Source organism: Numida meleagris, chromosome 9 (genome assembly GCF_002078875.1).
Source record: "Numida meleagris isolate 19003 breed g44 Domestic line chromosome 9, NumMel1.0, whole genome shotgun sequence".
Classification (NCBI taxonomy): domain Eukaryota; kingdom Metazoa; phylum Chordata; class Aves; order Galliformes; family Numididae; genus Numida; species Numida meleagris.
The window spans coordinates 9,850,833-9,869,663 of NC_034417.1; the positions used below are offsets into that span (position 1 = coordinate 9,850,833).

General features: G+C 42.6%; 1 protein-coding gene across 1 annotated transcript in view; it reads right to left on the reverse strand.

The window, feature by feature from the left end:
- FBN1 (fibrillin 1) overlaps window positions 1-5,982 on the reverse strand; it is a 151,975-nt gene extending 145,993 nt beyond the window's left edge. Inside the window, exon 1 of the mRNA XM_021407256.1 lies at window positions 5,730-5,982. Coding sequence (XP_021262931.1) covers window positions 5,730-5,902 — 173 coding nt within the window. The 5' untranslated portion in view covers window positions 5,903-5,982. The remainder of the gene's footprint in view (window positions 1-5,729) is intronic.

The following is an 18,831-nucleotide window of genomic DNA, read 5'->3' on the forward strand; positions in this document are numbered from 1 at the left end:
AGTTTACTTTTGCAAATCTTAACCATGATTTGGCTTCTTCAGTTTCCTCCAAATAATTCTCCCTCCAAACCTGCACTGTAACCATAGATAATTCTCCGTGCATTGCTGCAACCAGATGCCCTCTCCACAGGTGCTGTTCTTTCCCTCAATCCTTTATGCATCCTACAGAGCAAACATCATCTGCCACTCAACGAAAGTTCAATGAAACTTCTACAAACTGAGAGCAGAAAGGGTCCAAACAGACAATCCTGCATAAGATGAGACAGTCCCATCATGTATCCAAGGAAGAAAATGATTACCTGGAACGCATGGAAAGAAACAGAGCATAATCCACAACATCTCTTATTTTTTGAGCAAGTGCTATAGCATAACTCTCATTCTAATTTGCCAGCCATCTACTCACAGCCAGCCCTAACAGGAAACATCCAGGATGGAGAACAATAATGTTCCTTCCAACAGTGGACATAAAGTGGCAAACCCAGAATGAAATTCTCCACCTGGAGACCAAGTACAAAGTGACAGCAGGCCAGCTGCGATCCATTCAGCAGCACCTGGGTGAGGGCAGCAGGCCAACCTGATACAAGGAAGAGCAATGTGGGGCAAAGTAATTAAATAAATACATAAATTAAATAAATAAATGAAAGAAGGGAAGAAAGGAAAGGAACTACATCCAGCTCCTGATCATCAACATGTTGTCTTGGCAAAGTGGGGCTTGGTGACAGGAAACTTGTCTCATCCAAGTCCCCTGAGCCAATACTACAATATTTCCAACACAACCACGTTTCACACAGTATGTCAAGAAGATTGCTGCACTGCTTATCGTAGCCTTTTTCTTCTGTTTGCTCTTTTAGTGACTTATTATCATCGATGGAAAATAAATACCAAATAATTCAGAAGTATTTTTCTGATGTACTTTGGAGGGAGTGTATCTGATTCAAATTTCAAATAACAGATATGGAGCACATCAAAACTATTTCAGTCCAGCTGTAGTATGATAAGAGAAAAGATGACAGGGGACGACAGGCTGAGAGGCTGGTAACAGGAGCATGTGTGTCACTTGTGAAAGGCAGCCTGGGACAGTACTCACCAAAAGTTTACGCCATGGGATGGCTTTTCACGGGCATGCCCAAAACGCATTGAGTCCTAATTCTGCACTACAATCTATGCTGGCCTGGGAGTCTAAACCCATAAACCATAAATTATAGTCCGGATTAAGGGCATTTAAAAGAGATGGTGTCCAAATGTCAGGATTTGGAAATCTAAGAGGAGAGCACCAGGACTACGTAGGCCTGGAGATTTATTTACTTTTTAATGTTTGCCTTCAGGCTCAAGAACAATGTGGAACTACAAAAAGAATGCCATCATGGGAGCTCCTGCATTGCTCCTGGCTCTGGATAAAGAAACCCAGGGCACACGACTGTCAGATAGCTTTCATTGAATGCATTTAAAATTTACACACAGTGGTTAAAGTAGTATATTCAAAAACATAACTAAACCACATTGTGGCAGTGAGGAGGACATGTATCTATATGATTAAAACCAAAAATAATATGTTATCCCTGTAAGTATAAGCCCTTCAGCAAGCATTGATAACAGTCAGTGCCCTACATCCCGCTCCCCAGAGAAAGTCACATCTACATTAAACCACACCCTGGGAGAAAACAATCAGGCACACGGGACACAATGGCAACACCCATGAACTCTTTTCACTCCTTAGCTAGATTTCCATTTATGTACAGAATAATACTATAAAAATAATAATAAAAATAAGATCATGGCCTCCCTGCTGCTCACAGAGGGACATGGACAAGGTGCGGCACCAGCAGTCAGTGGTGCGCAGGCCAAAAGTGGTACGAAAAATGTTTGAGGTTTTTCAGTATAAACCAATATTTACCGGTACGGAAAGTCTGCTTTTCTTCAGCAAGCTTTTAGTGGTAAATATTGGTTTAAAAGGAAAACCAGAAGCCTTAATTATATACTTGAACACTGGAATTATGTTATAGGTTTATAAGATTTGTTTTATTCCCGAGAGTGGTGATGCACAAAAAGGGTCAAATCCAACTGAATTTACTCAAGGAAGCGTATTAGAAAACCTGTGAATTTCATTGAGTACAACCAACAGAAATTGGTCCAAGAAGACCAGCTGCCTGTAGAATAGCTTTAATCTGTGAGCTTTATGAATTGCATTGGAGCTAGCTATTACGTTCTGTAATATTCACTATCATTTCAACTTAGTAACAACCATGAAATTAAACCACTCCTGCACAGATGTATTTAAGGAGCACCTGAATTAGAGGCATGCCACAATTCAGGTATCTTGAAGAAGTCTTAGTTCTTTCAAAATCTCTGCTGAGTTACTTGTTAGGCAAATAATGGCTTTCTTTGGCCATTATACTGAGAAGAGGTTGAAAAATGTTATTTAAAAACTTTTTAAGAACTGATTGATCCTCACCAAATTTGAGGTCTTTGTTTGGCGTCATCAGAAAATGGGAAATCTTAATTAATCCTAAGATCTTGAAGCACAATACTTCCTGTATTCTGCAAAGTACCAATCAAATCGCCAGTAAATTATTTTTGGCTTTCTACTCAAATGATTGGAACATACGAACGGTTTTCTTCAAGTATACACTGTTTAGAAAGAACTTCCCATTTGCGGCCCAGTTTTGTAGTTCTTATTCCTTCAAAAATTGGTGTTATACATTTTGGCGCTTAAAGAGTAGAACGATAATGGCTTGATGCCTTGTAATTCAGGACGTTAACATTTGTGTTAAAGCCTTGGGGATTCTGAGGATAAAAGTGTCTCAATAAGATGCTTATTATTTCAACTTGCTGAATTGCAACAGATTCCAGTAACGCTTCTGTGAAGGGGGAATATGAAGATGATGAATCAAGTTATATACTGAGATAGTTACTGCCTTTATTCTGATTGCTTTCTCATCATTTAGAGGCAACAGGCACCACGTGCAAACACATGGCATTATAAAGACTTTCTTGTTAATGTCTTCATAGATACATCGATTCTAACTACATGAGCAGCAAGTTTCAAGTCAGCAAGCCTTTCCACAGCATTTATAATTATTAAAGCTAAAATATACTTATAGAACCACATCACGTGATGGGAGAGCTCACTGGCATCAACAATGTGACAAAGGTCACAGGAAAGACAGCAAACATCTGCAATCAACAGCCTGCAGTAAAAAACGCTAAGCGCGATAAATTCCCAGAAACAAACCAGCAAACCTTAGGCTTCTTCGCAACTGCAAAAAAGACCAATATTCACAGAGACTTCCCCCACTTGTTTTTTAATACTAAGACACTTTCAGTAGTCATTATAATCAAACACCTACGATGTCTAAACTTTAAGGATTTATCTAAAAACGTATCCTCATGCTCTTACCATGAGAGCAAGAGTTCACTTGAAGGAAAAAAAAAAATGCAACAAGAAAAGAAAGTCTTAGTCATCTACAATAACATCAAATAAAGTTTCCCAGCAGCTGTTATGACTTGTATTACAACTCTCAGATTCCCAAATGTATTTGTACTGATGAACACGTTAAAAAGCCTCCTTGTAAAATTGTATTTTTAGTGCTTCAGTCCATTCAATAATGAATTCACCCTGTCTAATGTATATGCAGTTCCTGTCCATTCAAAATATGTTTTCCATCTGGATTTCCAAAGAATTAGTTCCAACCTTGTCTGTTAAAATGACAATTCTTTTTATTCATCCTGTACAGCACACTACCACACCTAAGGAAATGCTCGCCATTTCCAAATTGGCGATGTCCTGCAGGATTCTCCCCACAAAGATAAAGAGGAATGTGTGTTAACAAAAGGATTTCCACCTCCTCCAAGCAGCCTGGGCACTCTCAGCCTCGAATGAGATTTACAAAAAAAAGGCCTACCAACCAAACTAACAGCTTGCTTTGTCTTTCCTGTATCTCAGATCCGGTAGTTACATTACATATAAGAACCTGCCTTCCCAAGGGCATTCATTCAGAATCGTATTATTCCAAGTATTTGAACAAGATGCAAAATACCTGAAGTTGACACACCACTATCCACAGCTCTGTGGATTACTAAAGTGATGCATAACTCACGTTAAAAGCAAGAATTGTTGCAAAGTACGCAGTAAGCGGAAGGCTTCAGCTAAACATAGGAATCATCTCATAAGACTTAATACTCACCCTCACCCATTTTAGATTTAAAAAATAATTAAAAGTGAAATATCATCTGCTTTATTATGCATCTTATCATTGTCTGAACAGTACAGTTATGTTCAACAAAGAAATGTATCCTCTGCTCTCTGCCTCCTGCTCCCACTAAGGCCATCAGGGCAGTGCCCATGTGCTGCATGGCATACTTTGTCCCAGCGATCAGAAAATGGTGTTTGTCAGTTAACTCAGAGTTCTAAAATGAGAAAGTTTATTAAAACATCTTGAAGGAAAAAAGGTTCTTTCTGGTAAATATTTTTCCTTACAAACTTTTATTACTTGCAATCAGTCTAACAAAGTTTGCTATATTGTAGTCCTTAACCTCAAGAACATCCTTTGTCAAAGAGAAGATCCGCTTCGGTCCAATCGTTCCTCAGGTGACAAGGTATAAGGAAACGAAATGAGAGCCTGACCCTACCACAGCAAATCTATGACAAGCAATGCCCACAGCTCACACCCGTCCTTGCAGAAGAAACACCTAAAACCATCAACCCTTTCCGATCAGGAAAAGAAAGCCAAGACTTCAAATTTGTATATAAATAAAATTACAACAGAATGATGAGGAGGTTAGCAAGAAATTAAGGCATACTCATCGAGGCCTCTAAAAATAAAGTTGTAACAGCTCCTTCTGGGGAAATCGGGGAAAGAGAAAAAATGCCTCGCATCATTAAAGCGGCACAACTACTTCCATACCCTCTTTGTCACATCTGCCCTCTGCCTGACCAGAAACCATCTGGCTGGGGGCTGAGGAGCTCCATCGGAGCACTGAAGGAACTAAACCTCTATTTTATTTTCCCTTCCACTACTGCAAGGCTTTCAGCTTCACAGCGAACTCAGCTTTCAGCCGCGCGCACACGCAATACCTATCAGCTGACTGAACGATTCTTTTCGCATCGGAAAGGTGCTCCGTTAGGATTCAGAAAGCATTCTGCCTGACGCAGCTTTGCTCCTAAGAGCGCCGTGCTACGCATGTACCACAGTGCCTCACGATCCTTTCAGGCTCTAACGAACGCAGGCTCCCTCAAACCAGGCACCAGACAGCTCTGCTGCAAGCGGTCCCCACTCCCCGCCTCTCCTCAGGTCACGAATAGCAGCAGATAAGCAGAGCCCGCCGAGCAACGGGGCGACGCGCAGGCAGAAGCCTGAAGGCGGAGGTGGGGGACGACAGCTGAGGGGAAGAGCACGCGGCGTTGCGCGGGCCTCCGCGCGGCTCTGCTCCCTGCAAAGCGGGACGGGGGACGCGGGAGGAATGCGCGAGCCCGCAGCGTGCCGCCCGCGCCCCTCCCGGCAGCCGCCTCAGCAGCCCCGCTCCGCAGCGGCTCTCCGGCCCGGGACGCCGCGCAGCCGGCAGGGCGGAGGGGCTCCGCTCCCCGGGGATGCTGCGGGCGGTGCCCGGCGCCCCCCGCCCGAGCCGGCCCCGCAGCCCGGGGGCACCCCCGCCCCCGGCAGCCCCCCTCCCTGCGCGGGGACGCGCGTACGGCCGCGGGGACACCCGCACCCGGGCCGGCCCGCACCTACCCTTTGAGCGCGTCGTGCCCGCCGCCGCCCTGCCCTCGCCTCTTGGCCCGGCTGGCCCGCAGCTCCTTGGCGCTCGCCCCCTCGGAGTGCCCGGCGGCGGCGGCGGCGCCCGCCTGGGACGCCCACAGCACGGCAACTCCCAGGGCGATCCCCAGCAGCCGCCCCCGCCACATCGCGTCCCCCGAGCCCCCGGGCTCCGAGCGGCCGCCGCTTCCTCCTCTCCGCCGCCGAAGTCCGCCGGTCCCCGCCGCGCTGCCTCCGCCGAGCTCCCCCGAAGCGAGCTGCGGGGAGAAAAGGGACGAAGGGGCGTCAGGGGGGGAGCGGGCACGGCCGCCTCGCGCCCCCCGCCCCCGCCGGCCCCCGGCCAGCCCAGCGCTACCCGCCCGCGGGAGGCGGCGGCCGCGGGGGATGGCGAGGGGCTGCTCGCGGCCGCGCTCCCTCCGCCTTCCCTCGAGGGACGGCAGTCGCGGGGCTCCCGCACCCGCCGCGGACCGCCCGCGGCCGCCGCCGCTGCTCTCGGAGCCGCTCCGGGGTGAAAGCGCCTGCCGGGCACCGCGGCGAGCCGGGAGCGCGGTGCCCAGCCGGGACAGGGAGCCCCGAGGGCACGGAGCCCCGCGCCCAGCCCGCCCGCCCCGGGAGAACCCGCTGCGAGGGGCGCGCACCCGCTGGAGCCGCCGCCGCCGGCTGCCGTTCCCGCTGCTGTTCCAGCTGCGGCCGCTGCACCCACCGCTACTCCAGCTGCGGCTCCAGCTGCCCCCTCCCTCCCTCCCTCCTCCTCCTTTTTCCCCTCCTCTCTCTCCCCCCCCTCCTCTTCAAGTATCGCCCGCGCACCGCTTTCTCGCGAGAGAGAGGTGAATAAAAATGTCCCCCCACCCCCGAACTGCCACCCCGGGGGCTCCGGGGGTGGGAGGCGGCCGGGCCGAGCCCTCGGCGGCAGGAGAGCTCCGGGCAGGAGGGCACCTGCGCCCCGAGTTCCCCGGGCTGCGGGATGCCCTGCCTCGACGGCCCCCGGCCCGCAGGCGGTGCTGCCCGGAGCCGGGGCTCGGCCGCTGCCCGCTGCGGTCACCCCGCGGGTCCCGGGAGGGGGAAGCGGCAGGAGCTCGGTGACGTTAATCTGCAGAGTAAGTGGCTGCAGCGACATGGTGGGACTGCTGCAGCTCCGATTTGCTCTAGACAAGTCCTAAAGGTACAGCATTATGCATCCACTTAGCAGCGTTCAGAAAGTAAAACATAGCATCTGTACTTCCCTTATAAGGAAAAACAGCAGCCATGGGAGCTTCACCTTCGAGGATCCTGCATAGCGGACAATACACTGTCTAGCACTTAGCATGGCAGAGATAGGGACCCAGTGCTTTGAAAGCCCTGGGGCAAAAGCTGGAAAGAGCAAGAGTCCAAGTCTACCGCACGTGGGTCAGTACACTAACAAAGTGGCCTCACTTAAATGAGAGAAACCAAGAATTAAGTGGAAAATTTTAATGCTATAGCTCCAATATTGCTTTATTCCACAGGCAGAAGCAGGGGCTTTGTTAGATTTTGTGGCTTTGATAGATTTTATTAGCATTGTCATCTTCGCCCAGGAGCAGTAGGGCAATTCTGGTTTACAGGAAAGCTGAGCTGAGGGCAAGAGAGGCACAGTGAGAAGTTCTGTGAATAATTGTGTGTCTTACAACACTGAATTTCTTGTTTCTTGGTCTCCAGCAGCTGTTTTTCAGCAAAATGAAAGATGAACTCAAAGTAGAAAGTTGCACACTCCGCCCCCAGCAGGGGCAATTTGCGCACAAGGATGACATGGATCAACTTTCAGTGGTGGAAAACAAACACATTCAATGTGGCCAATGCTAGAATCAACACAACCCATACAATCCAAACTGTTAGCACAGAGCCAGGGGAATGACGAATCTGCACCAAGGAGTTTCCGCTGGAAATAAAACACAAGCTGGATGGTAAGAGTAACAAGAAAGCTCCATTAACTCAATTAACTTCCAGAATTCTAAAGGAGTTGCTTTTCTGCTTCCAAAATTACACACAGATCCTACTGACAACGTGGAGTTGCTAACCATGCTGTAGCCCCAAATTTACTGATGGCAATGAGAAGCTCTTCTCCAACTCATGAAATTGCTTGAGTGGGAAGGGACCTTTGAAGGCCCTCCAGTCCAACGCCCCACGATGAACAGGGACACCCACAGCTCAATCACCAGACTGCAGCTCAGTACTTAGAGGACCGGGAAAACTGAAGCCATAACCCAACCCTAATAACTAACAGATTTGTAGCTTTCTCAGGGTAAGAGAGCACATCCGTATATACTCCTAATTCTGTACAGACAGCTCCAGAACAACTACATGCCTCGTCCTTATCAAGGAAAGAAAAAACATCCTGCAGTTCGTACTTGTGGGGTTGTGTTTGTTTTGTTGCTGACATGCTCTGCTAAGGCTGACTTAGAAATCTCAAGAAACCCACAGCCACCCTGGAAACGTAGGAAACTGCAGTACTGAATGAAATGACTGGGGGGTGTTGGTTAATAGTCACAACTCAGACCCAGATTAGATTCTCCAGACAAGTAGATACATACTAGAACTAGCCTGTTTCCACAGACACAGGAAAGACAAAACCAACAAAAGCAAGCAAAGCAGACTGAGAGTAACTGATATGTATACATTCAGCTGCTCTTCACTTATTAGTATTTTGACAGAAATGTTGTATTTCTTAATTCGAGGTATTTTCAGGTTTGGTTAGTTTCAGGCAGGTATTGCTTGTGGATGGTTCTGTATTATTGAATGGACGTTGCAAAGCTTAGCTGCACCGTTTCAGAAACAGCTGAGCACCAGCACAGCTGCCAAGCCACTGCCAGAGGTAATGCTGAGCACACTGTGCGCTGCTGGTACAATGGCTTAGGGGAAAAAGGTCCGTGTCAGACTTGCTGGTATGAGGCTGTCTGCAGCTTAAGTGTAATGAGGAAACAGAACGATATATGCTATTTAAAATAAGATGTTTAAATCCCCTTTTACAGTATTATTTCATATATATATGTATAAAGACACACAATATCCTTCTAAACATTTATAGAAGTATATAAGCTACTGCAGAAAGTGCTGTAGCTGGGTGTGCTTGGCACTGTAACAACATTCAAAGCATTTTGGCTGATTTTTATCAGGAAATTGGCAGTCATTTGACTGTGGCCATTCTGGTGTCACTGATTAACATGGTAACAGGAAAACACAGGTAAAATATAGACATGCATTGAAATAGGAGATACTGACAAAAGAAAGAAGTAATGATATTCAGAGCATAGCTCTTCGGTGCATCAGAACAGGCCCGAGACAGTAGCAATCCAAACCTTATGCCACTGTTTTGTAGCTTGTACAAAAGGACACAATGGAATTAATTGATTTTGCATGCAGAGTACTGCAGATTTGTAGTTTGCACCACAGAAATGTAAGAGAGGGATTTCAATAAACCTGAAACATTCATTTTCTTGCTACAATTGATAAGGATAAATAGGAATTTGATTTTTCATCCTTGTTTTTCATGTCAGCCTACCACTGCAGGATTTCATAGAGAGGGTGTTTTTAAGCCAATGCTTATTAAAGTGACAATATAACATTGTGCAAAGGATTTTGCATTTCCTTAGCAGTGGCAAACTAAAATTCATTTAAAATAGCAGAGACTAGGTGGTAGTAACTCTTCTTGCACTTAAGAAACCTGGAATGTGCAGAACACTGACATGCCATTCTCTTCTTTCACCTACCTGTGTGTACGATAAAAACCTAACCACCTACTTCATGAAGACAGAAGGTCAATATCTTTAAAGCAAACCATTGCAAAATATATATATATATATGTTGTTACATATTTACCAGTTAGGTTTATAGAATCTACCTGTAAGCAAGTGTAAGTTACACCAGGAATTTTGGTTTACTATTTACTCTAATGTTCTTTTGTTTGCAACATGCTCTGTTTCAACAGCTTTAATTTTCTAGATGAAGAAAGAAAAAATATCCACCCTATACACCAGGTTAAGGGGATGATTTTCTCATATCTTCGAGAACATTTAATGATGTATTATTTGGTATCTTGGATGGTTGCAGAAATATGGATTACACTATATGAAGTAATGTTACATGATATGTGGGCTGTCCGTTAATTAATCTAGTGAAATATGCAGCACATCATCAACTTGTGATGTGTCATTTTAAATAATATGTTTACATACTAGAAGTATTTAAATTATTCACAGCTTTAAAATAGTGCCAACCTGGGTTCTCTAACCACTAGAAAAATACACTGTCACAGGCAAAAGATTTAAAGCAACTTCTGCTCTCTGCTGCTAAGCAGAGCTATGGATAAGGGTTATCCACACACTTTCCTACAAGCACATGAGTATTTTCAAACGTTTGGACTTTGAAGAACATCCAGACAAACGGATTCCTATACAGCCTCCAAAGTACTGTCGTCCACTCACAAGTTTCATTCAAGAAAACAAAGCAGTAACTCTGATGATCCAATTGATCACCGTCCCTAATGGCAAAAAGCTGAACGCTTAGATTAACCGGGATTGAATCCAGAACTGAAAGATGCTGAGAACAAAACATATAGCATTATGGTTACGTGCCTAGAGGGATTTGACATCACACATAATCAACCGCTTATTCAAAGCGTCGATTCTTCCAGATGATTGTCAGTGACAGTCCCAGGGGATCTGATCGCATTTCTTAGAGGTCGAGGGTGGTATGGATTATGACCAGAGCCCAAAAGCAGAGGAGAATAATCATAGTTAAATGAATTATATCAGGGAATGAAGACAGACCATCTTTGCGTCCAAGCTGATACCCAACTGCAACGATTCAAAATATTTACATAGCAACTCCCCCACTCCCCTAAACACACACACCCTGTAAAACAAATCAGGTGCATTCCTCTAATAAAAGATATATAGCAAGCCATGCCATAGCGCACTGCCTCATGCTTATCAACATCACAGATAGAAATACTTCGTTCTATACTGTGACTGCATTCTTAGAATTGAGCTAATTTTTACAGAAATACCTGTTTATCCTGCTGTTGAATCTTCATAAAACCAGAGAACTGAAGTTTTCAGTGCCAATGTTCTGTGTCCAGCAGCAGTGATGCCTGGTGGATGGTGTCCAGCACAATTCTGCGCCTTTCCTGAGCTGGTCCTTTTCATGCCAGGCAAACATTTCTCCCTCTCCTTCTGTAGGATGCTTATGAGAATTTTCATAATCATTAGACATTTATAACGGCTTGAACGTTTGCAAAAAACCCCCATCTTACTACGTGGAAGTACTATGATAGAGTTGGGAGTTTATTTCAATTAGAGTTGATTTCAGTTCTATGAATTTTTGCAGTATTTTTCAGATTCACAAATTTACCCACGTGAGGAAAAATAAGTAAGTCCTTTGTACATATTTCTCAATAAGGAAAGCCTTGATTATGCCAATGCAAACAAATACTGTGGGAAAATTTTAGTGTGTGTATTTTTTTTTTTAAGTACATTATAAGCGTATAAGAATAATTACATCCAGACAAAAGTTGAGACCAATTAACTGGTTTATATCTAAATTTAAAAAAAGGTTACAAAATAAAACAAACTATCATCCATTTTTCTTAATGCTACTTGGTCAGATTAGCTGAGATAATTAGCTGTGAAATCCATTAATGATAGCTCTGGGGGGACACATTTCACTTAAGGCTTATTTTATTTTTGCAAAATAAGTAAGTAAGAGGTTTACTCTGTCAACTTAGTTTATAATGGAGGAGGAGTAAATCCAGTCCTACATTAGAATGTAAATCCATAATTTGATAGACTGTGTGAGGTGCTGGGATAATATCCCAGTAGTACTATAAGAATTGAAAGAAGGGCACTTTTGGTGCAGACATTAGAGGCCTATGTACTACTGGAGAAATTCTAGCATTTTATCTCAGTTGTATCTTAGATGACCATAAAGCTACTCATCTCACACAGATTCAATGCATCTCCTGTTGATGTGTGTGGGACAATTCTAGTACAGAAATTATCATCTTAAAGAAAATAATTCATCTGATTTACTAGAGCAAAGCAAACTTTAGTATGACCCCACCAAAATTTAGAGATGAATTCAAAGAATGAGTGGATTTGCCCTCTCTAAGGTCTGAAGGAAATGAATGACCTTACTCCACTAAAACACCAGGATTCGTAAGTATCAGCAACAAAGAAATCACAAGGAAACCAGAAATGCCCTAATTCAGACACACCCTTTTCTCAGTACTGCTTTAAGGAAATTTCAGTACGATATTTTCTTTCTAAAACCATAGTTTAAATCAACCTTCACCTAATAAGAGTGACCCCGTTATACTACATCTCCATTTACTGAAGACATACGAGATTACATTAACAGCTATTCACGTGTGCCCTTAAGAAAAGCTAAGTGAACTGGAAGAAAACCTACAATTCCTATTCTGTCTTCCAGGAAGGGGAAGCACAATCTGGTGTTGTAAGACTAGCACTGAATAGAAATACAACTGAAATACAGTGGAAAGAAAAATAATTTAAAAAATCTCAGCCCAATACAGCACACGCTGACATATATTCAATTCTACACATAGATCTAGGAAATTTTAAAATAGCAATTGTTTCTTTGATTTAAATATATAACAGCCTTAGTGCAAGCAGAGGAAATATACATTCTTGTTCTGTCAGCTATAACTCTGTCAAATTTAATGGGAATTTTGCCTGAGTAACAGTTGCAAGACTACTTCCCTCAATCTTATGTTTGTCCCAGGTGACCTTTTAAATCCCACCTGTAAGCACAGAAGTAAAGAGAAAGAAATTTCATGGCTTAGCATGAAATGTCAACTGCTGGGTGATTTTTCAGGCTAAGACATTGAGCAAAACGGATACAACTTTTTATGAGAATTAGTGCAATCCAAGTGGGTGGAAATCAGTAACTAGCCTCTTCTTGTAGATCTCATTTATTCAAAACTCCCTACTGACTCAAACAAAGACAGCTGAATCAGGCCCTACATTCCTTCAGACATTGTGTCAGCAAGGGATTGGGTGTCTCTGCCTCTGTTTTCCATCTCAGTGTTCCTCTAGCTATGAGATGTCTCGGTTGATAGGGAGTTTCCCCATGATGCAGTTGAAATAATAAAATAGGTAATAAGAGACTGGGGATTAGACTCAGAACCCACCACATTTAATTTACAAGGCCTTTCCTTTGAGGAATAATACTATGATAGCATTGCATATGGACTTCTTGTAGAACCAGACACGAATTTACGTTGTGGAGCTCATCTGGTACAATCCCCTGTGAAGAGCAGGAGCAGTGTATGAGCAGAGTGTTCAGGCCTAACCCAGCAGAGTTCTCAAGACCTCCAAGGACAGAGATCCCCCATCCTCTCTGGGACAACCTATTCCAGTGTTTGACAGGCTCTCATTGTGGTGAATTTTCCCCAGTGCTTAATAGGAGTTTCTGTTATTAAACCTTCTGCCTGTTGTTTCTCATCACTGCTCATCACTCAAAAGAGTCAAGCTCTTTCTCCTCTGAAAATAGCTTTAAGATCCTCCTTAACCTACCCTCAGAGGTCACTGCTTTAGCTCCTAACCATCCTGGTGGCCCTCTGTAAGGCTTACTAAGCTGATAGAGCTTTTTTAGTTTGGTACTGAGGTGCCCAGAACTGGGTGCACCACTGCCAACGCAGTCTCCCAAATGCCAGTAGAGGGGAAAAATCACTTCTCTCCACTGCCTGGTTCTGTTCCTGCTAACATTCCCGTCTGCAGTTGGTCTTCACTGCAAGGGCACACTGCTGACTCACGTATGATAGTGATTAGTCTCCAGCCAGTGAAAAGTTCAGTACAGCTCTGCTCTGCTCTTTCCTTTATTCAGTAACTTTCCAAAGGCTGACTTCATTTCCTTGGCTTTTCTAGATACCAGTCAACTAAGTGAGACAGCCTCATCTGGAGTCTGTGACTTCTTACTGGATATAAAATCATTCAGGGACATTTTTTCCCCCCATCCTGTCTGTCTAAAGTGCTAAAACTTACTTACCAAGAATCAGCACGGGGGCTGTTTTAGCAGGCTCATAAAGCACCAGCAGGCAGTCCTCATTGTCTCAAAATGCCCGTCAGCTGCAAGGTTCTTTATACACCACATTGGATAGAACATAATCCAATTGTTAGCACATACTTCTTGAACATACTGTATATCAAGCTGCAGTACTGCTACATGGGTATATTCATCCCACAGAAGTCAATAGGAAATTTTCTGTTACCTTCAGAACTATTTCATTTCATTATTAGCCCATTCCCATTTACACACTGGCTCAGTTTGCAGCAAGCTGATTGTGTCCTAAAACAAGTAGCTATAAAGCATATAAATAATGCAAATAAATCAGGCTGCATTTCATTTTAAGGAAACACAGGAAATAATAAATACAGTTAAGTTAAAACAGTATCATTTTTACAAAGAACCAAATGAAGTTACGGAAACCATTTGAGTAGGAAGTTGCAATAGATTCCAAATACTGCAGCTTTAATTGAGAACAAAATGGGACACAGGAGGAAAGCTCTGCATATTTTTGAAACCTCTTTTTCTTCCCTACAAGGAAGGCTAAAATATAGGGATAATTTAAAATTCATTATTTAGAACTCCTGAATTGTGAATACATTGTACCAGTGTTTCTGACATAAATTACTCAGGCTACAGTGTAAATAGGAGAAGTGATTCTAACAACAACAATAAATACATTTAAACCTTATTTTGTTTGCAAATGATCAATATCAGTCCTCTGAAAATCAGTATTATTGTGGTGGATACAGTGGAGTTCAGAGGAAAATGCACTGTTGCATTTCTTTTTTTAAAGGGACAGGCTTTTGACGCAATAAATTTTCAATAAAAACGTTGAAAACCATTTTTTGCTATTTGAAATCCTTTCCACACCAACAAACGCACCACATAACTTCAGACAAACAAGAACAGAAGTCATACAGGCATACAGTCAAGTAGAGGAAATGTCATCTGACACCAATAACGGAGAGCCAAGGAAAAATACTCATGGGTGGGAGATGCTTGGGAAAATGGGGGTCTATATCTATCCATCTATAGATACATGGATACACGGTAAGGCTGACTTTTCCCACTCCTGTTTGTCACTAAAAGGAAGGAAGTCTAATTTTATGGATAAAACAGTGGGTGGTGTAAATAAGGAGATTCAAGCTGCCTTTTCAAGATAAGTTAATCTTTCAGAGACTCCAGTCTGGACGCATTTTATGATAAACTATTGGGAAAACAGAGTTTCTGTGCACTGCAATGATCTGGAGAAGCTTCGCTTGGCAGTACAAGCCTAGTCCAAAGCCTGAGATCATTTTTCTTCCCCTTCATTTATTTCAGTGGACTTCAGAACATGCCCTGACTTCAGAGATGTGAGTACAATTCCATCAGTTAAGCTAAGATAAAGTGGCAGAGTTTCTGACAACAGCATTACATGAATTCTGATGCATCATGGAGAACTGGAAACAATTCCTTTCGTACAGTTGGCTACAATGCCTTTCCTCCTTTTCAAAACATGCAGTCATCACCATTATTTGGCTTATAGATGAGGCTCTTCACTTACATGGCTAAGTTTCTGTCACTAATAGTGAAAGAGCAACAAATTCATGCAGTTTTGCTGACTAAATATTCAGACTCCTACATGGTGAAAATGCAAACAAATCTTCGCAGCGTTGTCTGAAACAACAAATTAATGCTTCTTGAATTTACTCCAACTCATAGAAATCAAGTCTTCAGAATTCACATACATATCACGCACTAATACACACGTTCAACAGTAACAAATTCAGAGCTTAATGTGTTATAAAAACAACTGCACTATTATATCAGTTCAGCGGATCCCTGATATGCATATGTGCTGATGAAGATCATTCTCCATGAAAGGCTGGAAAAACTCTCTTTTCCTCAGCATTTGAAATATTGAAATATTTGAAAAAAATATTTGAAAAAAATTTGAAATATGTGAAATATTATTGGCCCTTTCCCATTGTTTTCTGTTTGTTTCTGGGATTTTGTTGTTAGCAGTGGTTTTTGCCCATCGCCACAGCAGTAAAATAAACTGCATTTCAAGGGTAAGCTAGCCTAAGCAACTCTGGTAGCTGCTTACTCTCCTTTGATAGGTTTGTTTCACAAGTTGTTCTTTGTCTCCCTGTAGTTAAAAAAAAAAAAGGTATAATGCTGTTTGCAAGGGAAAAAGGAAAAACAATAAGTAAATATTTTCAAGAAAGGACTGCAATTTACAGCTGAACCCCATAGCATGAAAAATTGTTAGCTCTATGCTTAACCAAGTAACGTTCTGTAGAAGACAGCTCTTCTGGCATATCTGGACCTATTTCTGCATTCTCTTAACTCTAACAGAAGGACCAGAGTAGGAATCTTCCATTTGTGTTGAATGCAGGTGGGATTGAGCCCAGGCAGATGCTAGAAAGTACAATAATGCATTAATGCAGGAGTAAAAAGCATGCTGACCTAAAAGGCATAATCTGTAGGAAGGAGGCATAAACTTTTGGTGGCTGGATGTTTTGTAGAGGTCCCTTTCAACCTCAAACATTCTGTGTATCTGATAGGAACTCATTTACTAAACTTAAGTCTGCCCAAAATAATAGGATCCTGCCTTACCTCACCATCTACCTGACAAGTGGGTTCTCAACCAAGATGAAACCTTCCTGAACTATTAACGAGATTCTGAGAAGGTGACTGAGCACTGGAACAGATTACACTGGGTAGATTGTGGAGTCTCCATCCTTGGAGATATTCAAAACCCTGTAAAACTGACTCTGAGTGGTCCTGCTTGAGCAGTGGTTGGACCAGATGACCTCCGGAGCTCTCCCCCAAACTCAACCATTCTGTGATCTGACAAATAGGGTTACAGAGATGGTGAGCTTCATATTGGGATCTACCCAACCATTTCTTCTTTGATACTTCTACTGTGACACAGTGTTTCAGTAGATTTTCTCTCTTTTGGAGACCTAGTATCTTTGAGTTTGAATCACACTGACCAAGATCCTAATTCTCCCTAAGCACAAAGACACAAGGTTCTACTGAGACACACATGCTAAGTTGCAGAGCTCTTAAATGACATCTGCTTCTTGCAGGAGGGTAATTGGAGCATACCCATGCCTGAAATTGCAAGGCTGTTGAACGCCTACATGGATTTGATGTAGAGAGCTGCAGAGAGGAGTAACAGTAATACCACCAAAGGAAGCAGAGACACTTCTTTCAGCTATCAAGCCCAGGTGTCCACATTGCAATGCTGGAGTGACACAGCTGAGACATGTCCACCCCGCCAGCACCCCACAGTATTGCCAAGTATCAGACAGGATGCCCAAAGGGGCAGTGGATCCTTCTCTACTCAGGCCTATGCACATCCTCAGGCAGAGCCTGTTAGCTTATTCGAGTAAAAAACCTTCTGCACCAGCTCTCTGCTGTGTGGTTTCTACAGCTAAAGAGATAACTTCATGTCACATTAGATATCTTACCTGCTTCCTACATGTGTACATGTGAATGATTTTGATCTTGTTTCACTGTTGACTCTGCTGGTCAAGAGAAGAAATGAGAACAAGTTAAACTCCTTGGCTGATGAATTGGTCAAGGGGACTGCTCAGACATACAAAATGATAAGTAGAGTCAAAGCCTCTACTGGCTCAGTTCCTGTTTATTAGAACTATCTGTTAATGACCTAAAGGGAATAACATTGAGAAATGTAGGAAATAGTTTCCCCAGCTATTGGGTATTATAACATGCATCGCTAACGAGCAAAGCATCTCTTGCAAGAACAGAGCAGGAAGACAAAAGTTAATTTTTATGATGGATTTTTCTTCTCAGATTTGGTTTCCTTCCAGCTTGGAAGGAAACAGATATTTAAGTTTTACACAAAAGAAAAATCCTGGAGGAAAATTTTTAAAAAGCCAGGTTTATATCTCCTAAACTGTTTCATTTCGATTTTGTCTTTTTTTGAAGTTATAAAGGTTTACAAACTGAGACTGATTTTAAAACAAGAGGTTTCACTCAAATAGTAGTAAAGTTTGTTCATGCTTGGAATGCTTCAATTTTTTTGCCTTAGCAAAATATGAAGACAAATACAGATTTGTGATGTATTTTAAGATAACGTTATTTTCTAATTGTAAATTGTCGAAATTTTCTTTATTGACTCTATGCCCTTCTTTCTCTTTCTTTTCTTCCAAATAATAGTCCAAGACATTCTAGAAAAAAAGAACAAGTTCCAAACAGATTGTTTGAAAAGAGCAGCTAGCTTCTGAAAAGCAAATCCTCTATGCACATTTTTCTTAATAAATTTCTGAGCAGAAAAAGGAGAAAGGAGTCATGCATCTTATGTTGTCCAAGCGTACTGCATTAGCAACTCATTTCAAAGCCTTTAAAACATAGACCCTAGAACACAAAGACAAATTTGGTCACAAACTTAACTATTAACTACTGCTTAACTAAGCCCATGCTGCATAGCTCCATACTGTTGTTTACAAAATCAGTAATTTGAGCAAAGAGCCAGGAGGATTATTGAAAACCAGCAGTTTCCATTCTGATCCTGTATGTTCTTGTCTGCTTCCCAGCTAGTAGAAGCTGCATCCTACACAAAATGGCCAATCGGCAAGCTTAAAAGGCAGATCCCAGTCACTCAACAGCCTCTGTATGTCCCACAGCTTGCAGAGGCTCAAATGACATTAGGTGCACAATAAAACTGACATCTCTTTCAGAACAACCATAGAGCACTACAGTTGTGATTAGTTTCTGCTGATGTTTCTACACACTTAGTTGCAGTTTGAGTCACTAATGTTGAAACTAATGTCCCTTTGAAACAGGTTTGAAGGCACAGGAAAAGAAAGTTTTGTACACAGCTTTAAGATTTTTTAATGCGTGTTGATTTTAAAGCTGTGGGTGCAGCTTGGATTTTACTAGAGTCAATATAAAAAGAACAGTTTAGTTTAGGGAGTTACATTGGCAAGTGACCCTGTCTGATTTCACTGCAGAAAGAGATAATGAGCAGAAGGAAGGAGTAGTTAACAGTAGACTTGATTTTTTTTTTTTAAACAGATTATTAACA